Source organism: Hippoglossus stenolepis, chromosome 4 (assembly GCF_022539355.2).
Source record: "Hippoglossus stenolepis isolate QCI-W04-F060 chromosome 4, HSTE1.2, whole genome shotgun sequence".
Lineage (NCBI taxonomy): Eukaryota > Metazoa > Chordata > Actinopteri > Pleuronectiformes > Pleuronectidae > Hippoglossus > Hippoglossus stenolepis.
This window is the reverse complement of record NC_061486.1, coordinates 4383967-4406907: the sequence shown is the minus strand read 5'-3', so window position 1 is coordinate 4406907 and position 22941 is coordinate 4383967. Positions and strand designations below refer to the sequence as shown.

General features: G+C 43.4%; 1 protein-coding gene across 2 annotated transcripts in view; it reads right to left on the bottom strand.

The window, feature by feature from the left end:
• Window positions 1-580: 580 nt before the first annotated feature.
• Window positions 581-22941, bottom strand: part of cntn5 (contactin 5) — a 103737-nt gene continuing 81376 nt past the window's right edge. The window contains exons 13-24 of one of the 2 annotated variants that reach the window (XM_035155474.2): window positions 19369-19496; window positions 18183-18370; window positions 16506-16626; window positions 14689-14847; window positions 12449-12598; window positions 11693-11763; window positions 3926-4160; window positions 3713-3822; window positions 3387-3573; window positions 3132-3244; window positions 2040-2208; window positions 581-1522 (exon numbers count right to left, since the gene is read on the bottom strand). In XM_035155474.2, coding sequence (XP_035011365.1) covers window positions 1419-1522; window positions 2040-2208; window positions 3132-3244; window positions 3387-3573; window positions 3713-3822; window positions 3926-4160; window positions 11693-11763; window positions 12449-12598; window positions 14689-14847; window positions 16506-16626; window positions 18183-18370; window positions 19369-19496 — 1735 coding nt within the window. In that variant the 3' untranslated portion in view covers window positions 581-1418. The remainder of the gene's footprint in view (window positions 1523-2039; window positions 2209-3131; window positions 3245-3386; window positions 3574-3712; window positions 3823-3925; window positions 4161-11692; window positions 11764-12448; window positions 12599-14688; window positions 14848-16505; window positions 16627-18182; window positions 18371-19368; window positions 19497-22941) is intronic. The other variant, XM_035155475.2, reaches the window with a different exon arrangement.

Sequence of the window (22941 nt, the reverse complement as noted above, 5' to 3'; positions counted from 1 at the left end):
TATCACAGAAAAAAGTTTCTGCGGCCTTTAATGCCACGTGTGCAGAATTCAATCAACTCGTGCTTTTACATAAGACACGGGATGACCTCTCAGAGGGAAGAGCCGTCTGATGCCGCTTCATTCAGATCAGTCAGAGAAGAAAAGGGAATTTCAAGTGATATATGTTAGAGCTAAAGTTCATCAGTTTAATTATTATCGAACTCTTTCTGCTTCTCAAATGTGAGAATTTGACGCTTTTCTTAGTTTTATTTGATTGTAGATTGAAAGTCTTTGGATCCCGAGCTGCTCGCCAGACAAACCAGGCAATTTGAAGCTTTGGGAAACTATGACGGGCAATTTTCTTTGTTTTCTAACATTGTATAGACACAATTATAATTTTTTTTACCATTATGACATTCGCTTAAATGTGGAAAATTCTCCTGCTTCTGTTTTTCATTCCTTTTTTTCTTTCTTACTACTTGTTAGAAAAACCAATAAAAGACCAAATTTGAAAAAACCAACTGATCAGAACAATAATCGTCTGTAACCCTTGTGCGTCGTCATCAATATCTAAAGCGCTAGAAATTACAAACACCAAGTATTTAAAAATATACATCACATTTATTCGTACTGACACCAAGAGTCCGTACAGAGTTTGTCTTTGTCTATTCGTGTTCGGGGCGCGACAGGTGAGTCAGAACCTGTCGCACGCCTCCATACATCCAACAGTCAACTAACTGTATCACCGAGCATCGCTACCAAAACACAGAGTTTGACATAGCGGACACACACCACTGGTTCTTCTTCTCTAAAGGTAACACAATGTACAAAAAGCAAGTCTGGAAATAGTAAGATTCTTGGTTCCATAAAAACTTTTTCTTCCCCCTCCTCAATGTGTGAATAAGAAAACAATGCACTTATCTCTACTGAGCTTCTGCTTCGTTGCTTGTTAGGCAGCCAAGGGGTAAATTGATGCAGATAAGTAATGAGAAGAAACAGGCCGGCTGATCCCTGTATTACTACCACAGCAGCTTTCCAGGAACTGTTCACGCTCTGTGGAGCCCCAGAGCTGCAGGAGCCGTCTGGAAGTGGTTTGATGCCAGTCAATGCGAGGAACACATGATGTTAAAAAAAGTAAATGACTAAACAAATCTTTTTTCCGCACAATGTACACTACAGTACAACACTACCGTCGATGTCGATGACAACAAAGCAAATCCAAAACGTTCCGGGGCCCTGGAAAGAAACAAAAGGGAACTAAAACAAAAAGGGGGGATGAACTCGGAAGAGCTGAACGTCAACTGGCAGACTCGACCCCCTTCGGCAGGCCTCGGGCCCTTTGAGATGGGAAAGGCCAAAGCAAGCAGGCAGTCAGAGGGGAATGAGGGAGCGAAGACCGGTGGCTCCCTCCGTGGAGATGAGGACGGGGCGCAGTGGCCTCACCAGGACGCTGAAGGCACCAGAAGAACCAGGAGCAGTGCTGTCCATGCTAGGCTCCGAGGCAGACAGTGCACCGAGCACTGGTTGCTTTTTGCTCGAACACCTGAGAGGAGCGAGAGAGAGAACAAGTCAAAACCAGAGAAAACAAAAGATGCAAAAATGTTATTTTTAATGCTGAATAACTACATTGACACACAGGGAGTTTGGAGCCATGAATAAGTTTCCTTTTTCTTTCTTGCGATGAAGAAACAAGGGGGCGGTGAAGGACAATGAGGACGAGGAGGAGGAGGAGGAGGAGGAGGACAACAACAACCCGTCGCCCTGAGGAGTTTGGTCGTGTTGCACATTGAGCGGTGAACTTCCCGCTCGCCCTGTTGCCTAGGAGTTAATTGGCTGTGCCGGAGTAGGAAGGCTTGTGTGGGTGAGGTAATTAAAACAGTATTAGCCAAGGAAAACTTGGCTCGCTCAACAGCTGCGGTGACTCAATTAAGGGCAGAACATAAGATCTCTACAAAGAGAAAACAGCCTGAGCACGGAGATTGGATTTCAGTGGTCATGTAAAGGAGAGCGCAGCCGGGAGAGAGATGGGGGGGGGAGGTAACAAATACTATTAAGCTTACCGGAGGAGGTGACGACTCGAACCTGGGAGCTGACGGCTCCCTCTCCTCCTTCGCTGAGGGCACGCACCTCCATGATATAGGTGCCTCCCTCTGGCAGTGAGAGCATGGTGGACGGGTTGATGGTTCGGGTCACCTGGTTGTGACCTCTGCCCTCCTGCTTGAGCAACACCTGCAGGACCCAAGCACAGAGTCACTTCAGGTGTACACTGTGTAAACAGTTCAGATGGTGGAGACACATCATTAAACACGAGCTTGGTTCAGTTTAAAGTTATAAAGAAGTGACATTTGGGGTGATGAGATGTTTCTGTTTCCAAAATGTTTAAATATTGAATTATTATCATCATCAATTATTAATAAATGATGATGTATTTTGGTATAAAGCATTACATCATTAATTACATTGTTAATTAAGCTCAGCCTTATACCAATCCAACAAGCAGTTTGCACCACAGACTGTGTATAAACATGGACGACATGACAGCTACATCATCTGGATCGCCCCCCTGGTGGCTGTCTGCAGTATAGGTCATAAACCCTGCCTCCTCCATGTCAGCAGATGGGACATGGACCATACTAAAAAGTCAAGATGCACATTAAATAAAGATGGTTGCTCCCATTTCAGGTAGATCTAGGTCCAGTAAGTTGGACTTTAATTAGTTATTTAATGCTATTAAAACGGGGACAGTTGAGCAGCTCCACCTTACGATCACCAGGGGGCAGACTCCAAACAACCAGCGGCACCCGAATCCAGGATATTCTGGCTTCATTTTTGTACAGTGAGAGGAAGTAGAGACCTGTTGTCCATCTTTATTTACAGTCTAAGGTTTGTACCTCTGATCCCTCTGTCAACTCATCATATCAACTTGACAGAAAAACAACAAACGGGAAAATAAAAATAAAAACAGATACTGGGACATACTAATTTATTCAGGAGACGCCTGTGGTTCTATATTTCTGACAAGGACAAGAAAACTTTGCGATAGGAATTTACATTTATAAAAAAAAAAAAGGTTCCCACTCCACCACCACCGTTTAGTTTCACGAATGTTTTTTTCAAACTGAGCAGACGTGACTTTGGAAATGGCTCATTACCATGTAACCGATGACATCCGATTCATTGTCGTTGGCCTTCACCGGGTCCCAGCTCAAAGACACGTTGTTGCCCTCCTGAATCCACATGAGGTTGGCAGGAGGTTGAGCCGGAGCTGAGGAGAGAATTCAAAACAGCGTTTTTTTGGACCAATGAGGTCAACCGCCACACTTTTTTCTACAGGGATATTTCGAAGCCATCTTATCAGGGAGCCTCTGTGCTATATATAGCAGAACACGATTAGAGTCAGCACTCACGGGCCTTCCTGGTTTTGGCCGTGACGGCAGCGCTCGCAGGACCCTGGCCGATGCTGTTGAACCCTTTCACGATGATGAGATACACACTGTTGCCGTCCAGTCGCGTCAGCACCATGGATGTTTCGTTTTTCACGGTTTTCTGTTTCTTTCCCGACTCTTCCTGCTCCATGTCTTTCCAGTAGCTGACCTTTAAACAGAAAGTGACGACGTTGACTTCAAAAACGTGCACAAAGGTATGCACGCTGCATGCAAAATGTCACACGCTGTATGTAGATGTGCACGTGTCGCACGCAAACACAAGCCCCGAGCAAAGAATGTACACAAACCTCGTATCCTCTCGGTCTCCCGGGGCCGGGGTTGGGAGGTTTCCAGGTGACCCTGATTTCCGATGAAGAAAAGCTGTGAGCCTTCACATCGGTTGGTGCTTCCCTCGGTTCTGTGAAACAAGACAAAACGGTGACGATCATTAAACGCTAAAAACCTGTAACTTCCCTTTTGCTCTTTTTTTTAAATCCACACAATCACAAATATCCACTCACCCCCCTCAGCAGAGTGGATGACAACAACTTTACTGAACGGCCCGTCTCCCTTGTTGTTGTACACGCCGACCTTCACCTCGAACGGGGTGAGTGGGGGGAAGGTCTCGTCTCGGTACTTGTACGTCGTCGAGTCGGCTGAAGTCACCATCTTCTCCTTCCAGCCTCGGGTCCCGTTGGCGCGAAAAGCAACGATGTACCCGAAGCCCTCGCCGTTTTGGAACTCCTCAGACACAGGCTGGAAGAATCAGAAGGAGCAGAGCAATCACTCGAGCGTGTCTCTCACCGAGCGTAAGTGCAAACCTGGCTCTGTCACTGAAGGTGAATTCTTTCTTCCATTTGAGCAGCGTATTCACCTCAAACAAGGTTTTCATTGAAGAGAAACCAAAAAGCAGGGTTAGGTTTTTTCCTCTGTGGTATAGCCCCATATAACCCATTTTCAATTTCCTACTCATTTACTGTATCTGTCAGCCGGTGTTGATAAAGATGCCGTCACTCCTGAGTAATGGAAACAAATAATATCTGGCTCAGTCGTGCCCATTATGTTGCTATTTATCTTCCCATGTCTGACGGGAGGATTCTTGGGACCCGGCATCTGTGTGTGACGGGTGCGGTGTTAATCCGTGGTCCTTCCTGAAGTGGGGAAACTGGGGAGCTGCCTTCCACAGCTGCTCTGCGCTTAATCAAATCAAATGCCAACTTATTAAGTGGGCTGGAATCTAATTAAAATAAGGGCTGCAGGGATTCAATCTTTGGCAAAATTTAATAAATGGCAAACACCTGTACACCTGTTTTTGGCAACAGGGCTGCGGCTCGCCCTCTAATGTGCTGATTTGCATACGGGCTTGGAGGGAATATCGTCCCCTGAAGGCATCGCCCCAAATTATGCCATCCAGTCTGCAGAGGCAGCGGCGGAGGTGTAGTTCACGTTTCACTCAACAACGACCAATCAGCACGACTCCCTAATTACAGAGATGATAAGTGGAAATTAATTAGCCACCATCAAAGTTATTATCAGAGCAGGAAATGCTTTTAAAGGAGTGCCAAGGAATATGGGTCTTTTTAAAAAAACAGCATGAACAAATTAACTTGTTAAATGTAGAAGCACTTGTGGGTTTGGGCGTCGAGATCGTCCCAGATAAGTGGGGAGACTGTGACGGCTGTTCTGACTGAGGTGAATCTCGTGGATGAAATGGCTGGGGCCCGCTGAGCTCAGCGACGGTGACGGTGGGGGCATCGCTAATGGTCCTCCCAATGGCTCCCCGAGAAAAAAAGCGGTGTGTCTGAGTGTCAGCCATCTAATGAGACGGCTGAATGAAGCTGCGGCGACTGTCGAGTCATTCATCCTGCTTAATAACCCTGCCCACCGTGGCCGTCCGAGCTGTGACAACTATTCACAGGCGATTGGAGAGGCGGAACTGCCGCGCGCTCAAACGCCTCGACTGCCAAAAAAGGGTGAACATTCCTGCGCCGTCTCCTTTAATATCCATCTGCATTGATCACCGACGGACTCCTGATTTATCTCCAAAAGCACTTAGCAGAAAGGAGAAGAAATAGGGCAGAACTAAAACGACTTAAAATGCCAAGTAGCAAAAGGAGGACACTGCATCTAAATAGAACATCACAGCGGTGCCCAGTGATCCTGACACACTTATTGATGGGTGACTACTCCCTGTTCCATACAATGGTCTCAGAGGAGGCATTAAGAAGTACTTTAATTCTTCAGGTAAAGCCTGAACTTCAGTGAAGTGAATAAAACCAGAGCAGACTGAGTAATGTTTACACTCAGTCTTGTGTTGAGGCTCTTTCACATTCATATTCATCATACCACCTTAAAACACCATTATAGTATAATATTATTATTATTATTATTATTATTATTATTTACCATACTTATCTATGCCAGTCACTTTACTGCTATTGTATCCTCTTTGCATCCTCATTACCTCGACTTACTTATATTTGAATGAAGAACTTTATATTATACTTTTGCTTTTATTCTATTAAATAGTCGTTCATTTGTTATATTTGTGTATTTCCTCTGTAAACAGGCACAATTTGATTTATGTAAAAGACTTTGATTGTTCCAACGATGGAGGTTTGTATCACTAAAGCTGCAAATTCATGAATTCCATCAACAATTCTGAGTGATAAACTTATAATTGTAACAATAACTATAATTGTACCATTTAAAACCAAGTTACAAAGTGCTTTACAATAAAAAAATGAACAAAATGCAAGTAATCGAATCCAAAACATAAAATATGACAAGATAAAATACTACATATACATTAAACTTTCAACCATACCAGTAATTAAGAATAGACCATACATTAAAGGTGAGTCTTCGGAAGACACAGCTAAGGGCCACGGTTAGTGGGGCCCTGCTGGAGGATCTCAGGTGGTTTTACATACAGGCCCCGTGCACACCTGCTATTAACATCTGTCCTGAGAGATCCGATCACAAGTGGCCAGCGTTAAGTACGTGTGTTCCCACGTGATGTTAAAACGTGTCCTGAGTGTGTCTCCTGTGACCACGTGTGATCACTTCTCCCATCTACATCCAAATTAACACGTACGCCAGATGTGTTAAGACTAAATTATGCAGTTTTCACCCAATCTGAGTTTCCAGATGTGTTCGGTGTTCTGAGTGCGTTCACACCTGTACGCACGGATCGGATCGCAAATAAACCACATGTTAATACCAGATGTGTACGGGGCCACAGATACAGGAAGGAGCCCGACCGTTCAAGGCTTGAAAAACAAGCAGACATGTTACTTGAAGGGCACTTAGAGAACGTCCCTCGTCCTATCTTATCCTATCTGCACCAAGTTTCAATAAAATCAGTAGTAGTAGTTTTTGTGCAATCCACGAACAGCAATGAAAACATCACCTCTTTGGTGGAGGCCATCATTCAAATTGACTCTATTTCGGCGGTTTTATATCAAACTTAGCTCCAGTGGCTACTTTGTGTAACTGGAATACAGAGACCCCCCTGTTATTGTTCCCCAACATTGGGGTCCTGCATTTATTTACAAGGAGGTCGTGCACTGTGTCATTCTCGGCACGCTTCGTGACACTCTTGAGTTATAAATAGGAAACGGTCCACCACCAAACGCCATCCCATCTGGAATGGACATTATCCTCCATAATGTGCCACCGAGGTGCACTTCTGCTCGTGTGAAGGTTATCTTCCCAGTGGCAGTTGGGCTCCCATACTTAATAACTACAAGAATAACTGTCAGTTGCTTGCACATCTGTTCACCGCTCCCCTGTTAATATATCCTTCCACCGATCTCAATTGCAAATTCTCGGGGCTTTGCTCATAGTAATTCTGAACATGCTGCACCCCTGAACCTGGCCGCGAGCCAAGCTGTCCACTTGGAAACGATTCACACTAATATCCTCTTTACTTAGCGAGAGATTTATTACATTTTGTACAATCATTGTCAAGACCGAGGGTACAAACGGATATTCATAAACATCCCCTGGATTTATTAGGAACGACTCCGCGACTCAAGGTTAATCATCGTTGTTGGTCTCTCGTGGGACCAAATTTTAAATTCACTACATCTTAATCACTTGGCCGGCTGCTGCGGCTCCTGGTAATATACGGTGTCGCTGGCCTACTTTGAGCTGTGTCAGCAAATTCTTTAATTGTGACCAAGTTGTGCCCTCAAACTCTGACACCCTGGATGGTTAGGTACATTTCCAACACAGTAAAACATGAACCTGTTTTAAATGCATTGAGCTACGATCTTGAGGTCCTGCTACTGTTACTGATAAAGGAGACGTTCGTGCCCACAGTCAACAACACGTGCACATATGCTCCATAACTCAAAATAAGGAGAGCCAATGAGGAGATCCTGAGATGTAATAAAATCTAAGGGTCAATTATTTCTGCTTTAGAACTGTTACATATAAATGTGAGTTTTGTCTTAGTTCTACTTGAGCAGGTTATATTTCACGTTTGGCCCTGAGAGTTCAACAACATAAGGAAACATGCAGATAAAGAAAACAGACGAAATTATTATGGGACACTAAAAAGCGTAAAGGCGGCTGGGACTCGCTAATTCAAGTAATCTGATAGAAACACACTCAAGTAAATGCTAACGTTGTGTTTTTCTTATCAACATGTATCGTCTTTACTGTGGCCGATATGACGTCAACCTGTTTCTCAATTGATTAAGTGTATTTAGAGACTAATAATACAACAAGATGCTAACAATCCCAATGTTAAAATAAGCATTTAAGTAATTTTCCACTAAGACTGAGAAATCAACTTCTGCTGATAACTTCACGAGTCCCACAGCAAGCGTGTCTCAACCATCATCACTATTTAGTGTCTCCTGGAAACACTTGTGCTGTGTTGTAAACATTCGCAGCACGTTTTCCATTTGTCGGCGAATCCGTTGTCAGATTGATGAATATGTTTTGTGCCTTTTTATACGTGTGTTTCCTTAAGTTGCATTTCCACCGTACTGTTTGTTATAAACAACTCATATTGAATTATTTATTGCTGTTGTGACTTAAATCCATTTGGGACCAGTTTAATTTTCCTTATCCCACTGAATGCAGTTGCTTCCTTTTTACAATGAGCACTTCAACCTCTGCTCTGGTGGAAAACCACTCTTGCCCCAGTGAACACTCTCTAATCTGTCTGTGGAGATTCTCAGTCTTCCGGGTCATAGTTAACCAAGAGGCGCCGAATTGAGGGCAAATCAATTCAGCGCCTCATCTGGTTTGTTCCTTCCTCGAACAGCTGAAGCCGGCTCCACCTGATCAAATCCTCCAGCGAGGAGTTAAGATTCAGTAAAAACCCCAGTCCGAGAAAATCCGGTGGAATGCTGCAGCAGATGGGTCTATACCCTCTCTGCTGTCTGAAATGGAAAAAGGTCACCCTGCCCTAATGATGGGTGCTCACCTGAGCCCTCTCACGCCTCACAGACCCTCTCTTCCACAGACCGAGACCGCACCTCTGTGTTATTCCACTGGATAGAATGTGCGTCGCGTTTTTCTATCACAGGGGTCACGGTTCCCTGGGAGCTGAGTGCATCCTCACCTGTGTTATTTTATCTTTGTCTCTGCAGCTGTGGTGCTGGGCGTCTCGTCTCCTACGACTTCCACAGTATTAAAAAACTGAGTGTGAGCTGTCTTTTTTAAAAAACTGGATATTGTACATTAGTGCGGACATGGTTTTCAGAAAAATCCTTAAGCAGCACGTTAAGCTTTTCCAGGGGACGTTGACTCAAGCGACCTTTAAGCTTAAATCTCAAACAGCTCACTACGCTAAATACAAGCATTTATAATGTCGCAAGTTTAAAGGTGCAGTGTGTAGAATTTAGTGACATCTAGGGGTGAAGTTGCATGTTGCAGCTTACACACTGAACCTTTTAAGACTTCATTTGGAACTTGTCTTACCTAAACTCTGTGTGAATTCATTTGTCTTTCGTTAAAATCTTAAACGAGACATATTCAGGCTCCTAATTAAAATTTGGGTTGTTACTTGAAAAGGTTCCACAATCCTGTAATGTTCAGAAAACATCCCTTTCCTTATGCCGTCCTTGGCTGCAGCTCGAGCGCGTGTATGAAATGTTGGCCTCCGCTCTCACTCTACCTGGCTTTGCAAGGGAGCGTGCCAGACTAGCCGCCAGCCGTGCATTATGCAAATGTATATTTTTTTGTAAAAAGTATATGTTGGACTAGTGATGAGAGGTTTCAGGAGGAGTGTTTTCTGTGGGGGAGAGGAGCACCATGAACTTTGGGCTTCTTTACTTTGCTTTTACATTCACAAGCAACCTATATAACGCACGAGAGGAAAGAAAGACTGGAAACAAGCGTCTCCATTAATCTTAATTTTTTCAGACTAATACGATCAATAACGTTTCTGCTGGAATTTAAGCTTCAGCTCTTTTTCTACTTGATAAAAATAAAGCATCCAATTTAACCAAAACTAAATTCACCACGGAAATACCTCTGCCACAGAAGTCGACCTCCTCATCTGGGTTATTTAAATCCTGCTGAAAATCCCACCAAACATCTTTCTTCTCCCATTTTAAGAACATCTCCCGACTCCTCTCGTCATTTTCTCACCCGAGCTGCTCAAACGACTCCTCTATGTTTTAATTAGATCCCACTTTGATGGTTCAGGGAATAGGAAGGGAAAGAAAACGCAGGTCCCCAGCACACACTGAGTGAAACTACAGAACCCCCCCATGGCAACTGACTGTAAACTAACACAGTCAATCACCTGAATCAGAAAATCATCAGAGCGCTAGTTTTTTCCTCAAGCTCAGGAACCACGAGGACGAGCGTCGTCCATCAACCGTGTTTTATCCCCCTTAATAATGTCTGACAAGAATTCCCAGGCAGGAAAAAGTGACGCTATTTAATGAATGCCACATGCAACAGCAACCGCTACATGATTATTAAGTTATACAGGATTTATTATTTAGTGACAGATGAAATCCTGTAGGAACATGGTGAAGCTGTGGTTTCAGTACAGATGTTTAAAGGGGAACGTTGCTTGTTGTCGCTCCTGGATCAAGCTGCAAGAATGTTCTGAGCAGCGGGGGGGGGATGATACATTTTCCCCTCACTACAAATGAATTGTCACATTTAATTTTTTTTATGCCCAATAAGTTTGTTTCCATATTTTATTGTGTAAATGAATCATTCAATGCTTTAATCCCTGGTGATTTCAGTACTGCAGGCAGGGCTTTGTTCCAGAGGGTCACAAGCAGAAAGGTTTAGAGGAACTGGCTTATAAAGTGAATTTAATAAGAATAAACTCGTCAAAATCAACATTTATATTTATTTTGTTGTTTATTTACTTCATCAGGCAAATATTTTGTGATAATCAGTTATTAAGCCTCAGCAAATAAAGACCCACTGCTGGACCATCGTCGTCATGATGGAGTCCACTGCTGCAGAGCCTGTGTGTTCAAAGTTTTTTAATAGTGAACGTGTTTTTAGTTTTTACATATAAATGTTTAGTTTAGATCATCAATCAATCAATTAATCAATTTCCTATTTGTAAAGCGCATATTCACAAATTATAATTTGTCTCAAAGGGCTGAAATCACACTGTTTGAACTCTACAGGAAACATTAACAGCATTAAAAAAAAAAACATCTACTCTTATAGTCACCTAGAATGGCTCATATAATTGAATCACTTGAAATAATATTAAACTTCAAACAGTATTTCATTTTATTCATTCTAATGCTGTTGATTGAGTGGGTCTGGTGTGATGATGGGAATAGTTCATCTGCCACACTTGAGGCGAATAGATGCTCATACGACACATCATGTATTTGAGACTAAGTCTGTTTTAAACATGACTGTTTGGAATTATAACATATTCAGAAATTAATCACATTCAAATTATACAGGGAACTTTGGTTGAATAATAGTTAAAAGATTTAATTTTGAATTCCAGGTTTTTTATCAGCCTCTATTAGAAAGCACCTCGGATTTCAAGGCCTCTCTCTCATACGTAGTGAAGATATCATAATTATGTGAAAATAAGAGGCTCTCTGGAGTTTTGAAAACACTTCACGGTTTGAATGTCAAGTCGTTGACATTCCTCGATACGACAAGAAGCTGCACAGATGACGTTTAAGTGAGAGGAGACGAAATGAAAAGCTTCCATTAACCGCTGTTTATTCAACGAAAGAAAAATTGCAGTTTGCACAAACACCACCGTGACATTTGTGTGTTTTTTCTGTCATGCTCGTACTACAGAGAGACTTTGGCGAAGGACCTACCTCCCATGAGATCACCAGTTCATGCCTGCGGCCATTTCCACCACTAACATTCGCTGGTGCCACTGATGGGACTGTGTGGAAGAGGAAAAAAAAGGTTAACACTGCAAACTCTCTCACCCACTAAATGTTCCTTTAACACTGTTTACAGGCCTCGATCGTTTGACCTACATTTCATTGATGATTGGAATGTGTATCATGAAGATTATACAATGCGTCGCGTGTGTAAACAGACATTTAACAGAACCATAAAACAAAAGGAACGTGGTTATTGTGCAGTTTTTTCGTGGTTTCGAATTTTACACCCTTTGTCTGGCGTGTGGATCATTGCTGTAAATTCTAGGACGGATTACCGCGGCCGTGTGGAGATACAGTAATTAGTCTGTTAATTATGATGAAGGAGATTAAACATATAAAATACTTCTGATTGACCGGCCGACCTTTGTAATTATTACATATTAGAGGAGAGAAACAAGCAGCAGCAGCAGATCCAGGCTGTGTCGGTGAATTCTTAGTCGCTTTAAATGGTTGATTCTGCTGTGTCTCTGCCTCGGGGCGTTAAAGGAGCGGCTGCATTAACAGAAACACTAAACTTCTTGAAATTCATGTAAGCATCTTATTGATTTTTAACGTCTCACCCAATTAAAACTGAGCTCATTGACGAGGGGAACATGACGTGCTTGTGAAGTGCCGGGTGGGGGGGCACAATACATGATTGCAGCGTATATATCTGGCACTGATGGCCCACACAGGATTTACCTGCTTCTTTAGTCCTCACTCCCCTCGAAGGCGCACTGGGATCTCCGGTCCCAATCGCGTTGCTCGCCACCACCCGGAACTCGTACTCCACCCAGGGGTTGAGCTCCACAGCGATGGCCGACTCCATGTTCCCGGTCACAGGGTCTGGGTCTGCACACAAGAGTGTTTGCTTGTGTATTTATTTATTCGGGACAAGTGCCACATTACAACAGCTGCACTTTTCTTCAACTTTAAGGGTGTTTGACAGCGTTCTCATCCGCATCGAGTGCTGAACAGTGTAAGAATCACAGAGCTTTAAACGTAAAGTCCCCCTGAAGGACAATCAGGCAGGAAAATGATGCTGAACGTGGTGAAAAGGCGAACAGGGAGTTTTCTTTATGGCAGTCACCTGATCTCAATCAGGCAACAGCAGGTGTTTCATTGAAGGAAGCCAACAAGAGGACTGTATAGCTGCAGCTCCAACCTTTCTGTGCATATCTGTGGGCTGTAGCCCGGAGGCCATCTTCACCAACAAAGTATTTCATATGATTAACCACGATGACATTATATGATCACTTGAAGGCAGTGTCCCCTGAAATTGAGGAATAATTCCTGCACTGTTTATACGATAGGTTGTAAATAAAGATGGACTGTGCATCTCCACTTCCTCCCACTATCCAGAAATGAGCCAAAGAAAAAACAAAAAACAAATCTCCTCTCCTTTTTAAACATAACGTTTGGTTCCCATCTGCTAACATGGAGGAGGCAGGGTTAATGACCTATACTGCAGCCAGCCACCAGGGGGCAATCGGGCCACATTTGGCTTCACTATTGGTCCTGTCGTCCATCTTCAAACACAGTCTAAGGTTTATACCTGCGTGTAAAAGCTGAGAGTCGACACTTCAACCTCGTCTTTTGTTTCGTTTTAAAATCCAATGTGGTTGAATACGGAGCCAAAAAATAAAAATAACACAGTCTTTGTTGGTTTGGACTCAGCAGTTAAACACCTTCCCTCCCGATTCTCTGTTATTTGGCATATTCCTAAAAGAGCTGGTGACGATAGTGTTTTCCTGAAACCTGGCAGATGATGTTTTGACGCCTGAACAACGACTCACTGGCAGCTTCAGAGCACATCTGGACGTCTAACGCGTCACATAGAAGGGAAAGCTGATTTCAGAGCCGAGTGACTACAAACTACAAAAGAAAAACTCCAGTTCATGAATGTGTTTTCAACCACGTTACAAGCAGGTTACCCAACTAATCTAATTTCTCCAGGGACGCCCGTGATCAAGCTTTTGTCAATATTGACTCGGCAGCAGCAGACAAACATTGACTGAAAGCATATCCATGTCACAAATGAACCAGAGGTCTCTCTCTATGCTAACTAAAGCAGCGTTGGGGCGAAGCGGCAGAGCTCACGTCCCTTATCATCCGACGCAGCTCACAATGAGACCACTCAGTCAAGCAAGCTGCTATTCAAACAGCGGCTGATAACCGTGTTTGCAGGGAGTGGGAGCTAAAAGCGCTATCTGCGTTATGCTAATCTTAACAAGTTCAACACCGACAATACATCACACAGGCCTAATTGTGCTTTGTCGAAATTAAGCGCGGTTGAGGAGACATGATGCGAGAGGAATGTACACAAAGTATGATTTATAAATCAGTGGGGATGAATCGTTATCACACCTTCAACTCTGCTTTTATTACCAAACGGCGTATTAAGATGGATTATGCACAACGCTTAGCGAGCCTTCATCCCTTAATGCTAACTGATGGTTTTTACTGTCAAGGTACCGAAAGGGAGGAGAAAGTGCATTTATGCCAAATGGACAAGGATAAGTGTCGTAATTCACACCTGAAAGGTTAATTTCACACTAACCGATACGAAACGGAATAAAATTAAAACCAATGACATTTGAAATGGGCTTAAATTACTTTCTGCTATAAGCTCCTCCGAACAATAGTTCAGATGTAAAACGGGGGACGGAGAACTTGCATTTTAACTTCGGCGTCTGAGAGTTTTTTGTCCAGATTGAAACAAGCCTGATCCGTTACTTTCCGGATGGGATTTAAAAGACTGAGGGCGATAATATATAGAAGTAAATTGCCACATCGAGAATGTTTAATCACGTGTGTTGAAAACAGCAGCCTCGCTCTGATTCCCAGTCTCTGTACATGACTGTGGGCCGGATTGAAGCCTTTATGTGGCCCCACCTTCACCTTCCAGATCGAGGGGCTGCAATTTTCTCCTTATTGATTACCTGTTTTGACAGTTTGCCAGCCTAATGAAAATGGGCTGCGGGCCTGTAAATTATAGGTGCTGATGGGGCTGTGGTTGTCGAGGCCACGGGTCCAGGACAGGGTGGCTGTGGTGTCGGTGATCTCCTCCACGATCACCACTCCGGGGGGTCCGGGAGGACCTGAGGGAAAAACGAGAGGTGACACAAACAAGGAATTACAGGTGTGTGGATGGATGACGCAACGAAGGAGGAAAACTGTTTGAATTCATCCTTAACTCGTCCATATTGTGATGTCTTCATCACGCACACTATGTCTCACTGATGGATGCAGCCACGCGAGCATTAAAAAAGGATGCGCACTTGTGTGCATATGGTGACAACACCGATTCCCTGTTGTAATCTTTGAACAAACAAACAGCCGACAAGGAACACCTCATCCTAAACTGAACCAGGATTTGGGTCGGACACGGTTCTGCTGCCAACGATTTCCTGCTGATAAAGGGATACTAACTGGTGCTGTCTTTTTTTGGGGGGTGGATTCAGACGGCAGTTTGCCAGTTCTGCTGAGCGTGACTGTGCTGCAGACCTTCCGATGTTTTAATTCAGTCGAACATATGTTTACCGCGCTATTCAATAGTAAACGTAATCTGCAAGTACAGCAAATGTCTAAGGACTCTGGGGGGAACAGCTGTAAATGAAAAGTGGGCAGCTGGTACGCTCCATGAAAACCAATCTACTGTGTCCCCCAAAAAGTGCCCGTTAGAAGGTTACGCTGAAAGGGGGCATTTGCATCACGGGGCGTTAAGATGACTTTTGTGTCACCATGGGAACAACACCCGCTTTGTGACCAACGCATAAACCCTCTGCTGTATTTGAGCTAAGTGCAAATGACAATCATTGAATATGAGACTGTGGAGAAGGGATGACACGGCTGAAATATTTCCTTTTTTTACGATATACATTCATACACAGGAGCACGATCAATTCATCAGGTGGCTGATTAAGAGCGGTCGATATTAACGGAATAACTAAGAGGCAATTTGACATTAAAGGAGAAAACAAAATTCTAATTATTCATTTAATTTAAACTAATAATTATAAAATGATGGAAAATAGATAGATAAACAAAACAAAAAGAAAAAGGAAACAACCTGTATTCCTAAATGAAATATACAATAAGATAATACTGAATTATTGCCTGACCAGACAGTTCAGAAAAAGCAAACTCATGTTAAAGTTTCGGTTTATAGAACCTAACATCTTATCTCAAACTATCTAAAGCTGACGACACGCTGCTGCGATAACGATCCACTCGTTACATTATCAGCCTTCACATTCAGACGCTGCCACACAATCAGATCACGAGACAGTTCATCTGCTCAGCAGCTCGTATCGAACTTGCTCATGCAGACAGACCGTCTGTCCGGCCTCATTCACAGTGACCGTAAAAATTAGTCAAGATGATCAAAGGGGCTCCGATAGTGTGGAAATTGTCTCTAATGTCTAATTGGCCAACTCCTCAGACCTGCTGCACTGAAAACACATTTGTGGCTAATTTCCTTGATTCGCAGTAACTGCTCCACAGAATAGATTCACTGACTTTAAATACGTCTTTCAACAATAGTTAGGATCCCATATGTGCACTGACTGAGTCCAGCTTGTTGTTATTATTCCTCTTCACCCCCAAAAACTCCTTCCTCAGAGCGTCCTGGAGTAAAAACTTCAAAAATAAAACATGTGGATTCTGCTATAGGGAGCTGATTCAATTCGGGGGGCAGCAGTGAGTCACCTCCTCCAGCAAAGATGTTGCATTGCAGACAGACAGATAACAAGCTCACCTCGCACAAGAAGCTCAGCCTCGGCAAACACCGTGTCAGCGCTGGTCTGGGCCCGGCACCCGTACTTCCCAGCGTGCCTCAGCAATATGCTCCTGATCATCAGATCCACCGTGGAGGACTGCTGCAATTTGTCAAAGCAAAGCATGGAAAAGGAGTTAGGTATTTAGACGAGCAAAGTGTAACTGTGCTTAGCAAGAGAGAGTGTGATTCCTCTACATCCTGTAGAGGCTCATGTGGCTTGAGAGATTCCTGTTTAATTCAGGTGCTCGCTCGCTGCTACATTCTTCAGCCGCCCGTATTTTCTCCGTTGAAATGAGAAACGCCCGAGGCAAAACTGGGAATAATTCAAGGTCTACAGGCAGCTGTTTAGTACGAAACCTGATTAAAATTACAAACCATGCATCAGCCAGGAATCTGTGCTGCCTGTAAAGGGATGTCACTGCAAATACTTTCCCTCCAGAGCACGGGCAGTAGCAGAGGACACATCCAGGCAGATGTGAGTTTAACAGCCACTGCCAGAGAGATAGAGACGTAACTAAGTCGTCCTCGTCGCTGGCGATTTCTTTCTTTCGTCAGGGGAGGGGAAATCTAAAATGTAAAACTCAATTAATCTTACAGCCTGGTAATGCTCTTCAGGAATATGTATTGAATGGGAGTAGTATCTGAATCTCTGCTTGAGTTCGATTAACTTCGTTTGTTTTTAAATTTGAATGCATCTAAACCTGAAAAAGAGTCAGTTAAACAAATAATAACTATGTCCTTCTGTTCCCGAGCAACAAAGGATCCTAAAGGTGGTTCCTTCTCGGGGGCCCATTCATTGCATGCTGGGGACGAAGCTAACCAACGGTTGATCATACAAACCAGCTAGTGCGGTTTATCGCTCATCATTCTACGCACTGCAGAGTAGATGTTGGATATTTTTCTGAGTAAAGTCAAGTAAACCAAAGGAACGAGGAAAACACGGAGGTCAAACTCGTTCTTCTTCAATAAAAACGTGTTTAAAGGTGACGGTTGACGATGTGACCTTGATGTTAAAGGCGAAGAAAAGGTGTAAATGCTTTGTCCGGTTTGTGTATCTTTCACTTTTGTCTGGATCATTTCTATGACTCCTTCCTCAGAGGACCTTCACTCCCTCCAACATTTTCAAACCTTTAAGTCAAGCAGAGCGTTTCAGCAGGAATGACTGTGCAGTCGTCGAGAATTGATTCATAACGATGTTTTTACAATGCCATAATTTAATCATTTAATGAAAAATAAGAAAGATGAGCGTAGACCATGTTATATGTCTACGAATGCAATTATATATATTCACCTTGATAAGTTTCACATTATTAGTATTCTTCTAATTCATTATATTCATTCCTACTTCATATTCTAAATCATCGTTGACCTTGTTTCGACCTTTATTTCCTTTCAAGGCCATTAAAAATAAAAAACCTACTCTTTGATATAAAGTATACGACTGTGGGATTCAATAAAGTTCTGACCTTTATTCTAACTAATTATCTTCTTATCCGTGGGTGTTTGGTGCAATTAGTAGAAAACATTAACTACAGAAAGAGAACAAATGGAAACAACTCAATCATTTCAACTCAGAGAGGTTGATTCGCAATATCAGCAAGTTTGGGGCAAAAAGACAAATACGTGAAAACCAACAGATGAAAAACTTGCTCTTACTCTTGCTCTTACGGTTTGGATGTATTCAAAGTGGCCGCCGTCCTGCTGGAAGTTGATGGGTCTCTGGTTGAAGAGCCACTGGAAGGCCACGTCCAGCGAGGTGTCGTGAGTCGCCTTGCAGCTCAGCACCACGCTCTCGCCCACGGTGACCTCCACCCTGACCGGGCTAAGCTCCACACGCATGGCCTCTGGAAGCACAAAGCTGCTGCACTGTCACCTCAGGCTAACCCGACGCAGCTGCATTCAACTGAGGCATCACCGCCAGAGCCATCACCAGAACCCGACCAGGACCCTGTGGTTGGGTTCTCGTGACACTCACCTTCGCCAGAGAGAAAGTCCCAAATACCCTGAACTAGACTGTGTACGGTGCATCTGTGGCTCTGCTCAAACCTGGCATAAACATCTTGTGTAATCTGATCACAAGTAGGCGTCAGTTCAAACCTGGCATTAGAATGCGTCTCCATGTGTCTCTGCAGTGACCACTTCCTCGCTCTATATGCAAATACAACTGTCCATCATTTCTGTTTCGCAAAGACCAAATTATGTTCTTGAAGCTCGCTGTCCTTCAAATTTGACATTTTTGCCGGAGTTCTCTAAGTTTATGGCTCCTCTGTTTCATCCTGAGATTCTTCCTCCAGCGTCACGTCCGTCACGTGTTGGAAAAACGTCATCAACACGCCCAATCGCTCGCTGAGGGTTTTACTGGAATATTATCTCACGTTGGCTCACGCACACATGTTCCTGGCAGGATAACTTCCAGTAAACGTCTGGAGCTGCCAGAGGACGTCAGATGAGAAGTCGGTCCAGGACACAGTCACGTTCAGAAAGAATTCACACTCCCTTGAATTCGGTCTGAGTGATCGGATCTCAAATGCGTCCTCAATGCATCCTGGCTGCGTTTTCACGTGTACTTAGAGCTGTCCACTTATGATCGAATCACTCGAGACAGGAGTTAATACCCGGTCTGAACAGGGGCCGATGAGACAGAAGCCTTTACACTGCTAAAGTGTGTCCTTGTAATATGATTCGTGAATGTGAGGGCCCTTGGTTCACGGTTGAGCAAGCGCGATAAATTTCCTGGCACAGGAGCAGAGGTGGGAGGAAAAAAACGACATCGGGGACTGTTTACTCGTGGCCGACTTGTGCTAATTTGGCAGAAAATAAAGGCCCCCAGGGCATCACTTACCTTTTACCCACAGCATGGCCGTCATCTCTGCCGAGCCGAACTGATTCTCCGCCAGGCACACGTAGTTGCCCTCGTCCGCTCGGCTGGAGTTAACAATTCTCAGAGTGTTGTTCCGCAATAACATAATCCTGTGACAAAGGACACAAAAATCAATACGGGGAATGAGAAACAAATTCGCGTACGGACAGTTGCAGAGCGAGTTGGGGAAGGTGATACTGTATGTTTGTGGTTGTGTCACGTTACAAGAATAGCAACGTTCACTCGGGATGAGACGAAGAACTGCTCAGATATTCTTGAATTAAACATTCATTAGATTACCGGTGGGAAATATAAAATAAAACTGTTTACAGCAGAAATGTTACTATCACTGCCTTTGAGGACAAAAAAAACATCTGATGCTGAGTTGTTTGTGTTTGTGAGAAAAGCTCAGAGGACCGAGGGAGGTGGAGTCAGGAGCCGTGGTTGTATTTGTTGTGCAACCTTGAACAAAAAAAACATGGTAATATGCTTATTTTTTAATAAGGATCAATCAATAATTTAAACATGTCAAATTTATCTGATCAAAACACGTGTTGTTAAAGATACTGACGAAGATTTCGGGACAAACACGACACCACGTCGTCGATGCAGAGAACAAACAAATTCTTCCTCTGACTTTTAATGCGGTTACACTGATGTACTACGTCTCATCTTGAGCCTTTACGAGAACACAACAGGTAGCCACTTTCGTAAATTATAGAAAATTGTCATAAAACATTTGTGGAGAACACAACATTAAACCAGAGTGACACTCAGTGGAGCGCACACCCCCGCCAAGGCCCAACAGTCCCCTAAAATTCAATTAAGCCGCACCAAATTTCACACACTCACACAGAAATCAGTTCCCCCTTAATGTGTAAATGTGTTTTTATTCCATCAAAATCCATGAATTATTGTCTGGGCAAACAATGAAAATGTAGATAAACTTATTTCTCAAGAATGTTCAAGAAAGTGACAAAACAATCTCTGGATCTGCACCAAAATCTAATGATCCATTCTTCAACTAAGTTTCATGCTAATCCGTCCAATAGTTTTGGTTTAATCCAACTAACTAACCAACTAACTAACTAACTAACTAACAAACGGACAGGGGTGATAAACACAACCTCTTTGGCAGCGATAATATAAAAATGTTTACGATTCTTTGCTCCTCAGCATCAATATTTCCATTAATCCAAACAGACGCTGCCCGGCGCTCATGAATCCAGCTGACAAACCGCTAAGTGTTGCTGCGTTCAAAAAAGCAAAAAAATCCTGACAAAGACCAAGATGTGCACATCGGCGACGTGTCCTCCTGGGAAACACGAGTGTAACCGAGAGGAAAACACAACCCGGCGTCACGTCCCCTCATCCGGCTGAAGGACACGAGCATTGTAGTATTTACATTTTCACCGAGTCTGACTTGTACATAACAGCCGGACAATTAAGAGCTGGATGTAGCAACACTATAGAAGCAGGTGTGTGAGCATATGGCCGCCGAGGAGAAATCATGTTTAAGTATAGTATTGTGACTTATGTGGAACCGCGGCTTTAACCTCACTGTGCAAGTCACGGAATATAAATATTTATATCACAATATAACAGAGGTGGGGGTGCACGTTTACGAAGTTATTCTTTATATTAGAAAATCTATTTAATCTCAAATCAGACAATCAGATTGGCGGGGGTGGGGCTGGGGCGTGCGTGCGTGCGTGAAGCACTGCTTGATGTTGTTGGGTATTTATTTTTATTTATATGAACACCAAGCTCTGTCATCACGGGCAAAGGTGATTGAAATTGGCGAAGAGGAATTTGTGAGGGCGTGACAAAATCTCGCCACACGTACACAATTCAGAGGCAATCTGCAGCCGGGAGACATTTTTCAAATTAGGGAGGAAATTCACATCTGACAAGGACACTGAGGCAGAAAGGACAAGATAGGGACTGATGGGAATAATACACAATATGCAAAACGATTCAACCTTAGGAAAATTTAAAGGGAAACATTAAAAGATTACAGCAAAACCTGCAGCATGTGAACATATATTCAAAGTGAAGGTTTCTGGGGTGAGGTTGGGTGAAGTGCAACAGAATTCTTCTTATTTTTCATATAGTAGAAAATCATTCAGCAATAAAAAAAAACGTTTTTCCATTTCAGAATGAAAATTGCCAAATTATTCACCTATTGTCCCGAAACCGTGGGTGTCAATTGAGTCGGCCCCGCACTTTCAAACTCGTGGCACTAATACTTTCTATTTAAGAGACAAAAGCCCCAAACATTAGTGGAAATCCATGTTAATTACAAACCTTCATTAAGTCAGCACAGCTGTCAATGCCAGATAAACGTGACGCCGCCGAGTTCGATTCCTGCCCCTGTTCCTCCAAGAATAGAGCCGCTCTCCATCCAAACACTCTTTACTTTACGACAAGGTAATGGCAGGAAACGTGTGCAGGAGTCAAAACCAGGAAATGCACGACTTTATTCTGATTTAGATTCTTTTAGATGGAGATCACTCATTTACAAGGTTGTTTACAAATATCCTGTTTGAGTTTCAGACGATGAAACCACAGAGTTTCTGAGGGAATTTCCGAGAAGTTAAAATTACACAAAATGAAGAAAATGACCTTAATGGTGACTGACACTTCACACCGAGGGAGGAGATTAAGTAACTGCTCTATCAATAATATTATTTGTGAAGACTTTTTCTGCTTTAAAGTCACAACTTTAAATCTGATTTGAATCTGAAGAAACAAATTGATTTGAAAGTTGTCTCCAGACAAGTCAGGGCCATTCATCAACATTTTAGGGCAACAAACTCAACAACTCTATCCCCGTCAATCAGTTACACCTAAACCAGGTCTTAAAATTACCTCTACAGCAAATTACAGAAATGCACCAACCTCCAAACTCACCATAATTACACTAAACTATGAATTATCTGCTTTTATCCAACTGTAAGAGGTCTGTGACGATTGTGTTTGTGAAGGAGCGAGGATCGGACTATCAACTGGCTGCCCTTGCTGTGAGGCTGTTGAACAGACTGCTGAATCTCAGCTGATAAACAAAAGGTCCCGTTCTCTCCCTCCCTCTCTCCCTCCCTCTCTCCCTCTCTCTCTCTCTCCCTCTCTCTCCAGACCAGGGACGCTAAGCAGTGACTGATAACTTCAGCGGCGTCGCTCAGTTTGATTGATGGACCCTCGCCCCTGCTCGGCCCCCCCTCTAGGTGCAACTGAGAGATGTTCCCTCATAACAGATGATGCATCAAACTGCATGTGAATTCCAAATGCAATTGTGCGGCCTAAATTGTCGGCATCTGCGGGGGGGGAGGTGGGGCCGCGGCTGCCTCTCCAGAGCTTCCCCGGTACCTAAGGTGTTTTATTCTTGCAGTGACACTTAATTTCAGTTACAGTAATGAAACTGTGATGTGTTACAACAAGACACGTATATATGTTCCCTCAAAAGGCCTGAGCCGTGATGATAAGGCTCCAATTTATGCTGCAAAACTCCGACGGAAAACAATATAAAGATATCGAGGGAGACAAAGCTTTTTACGG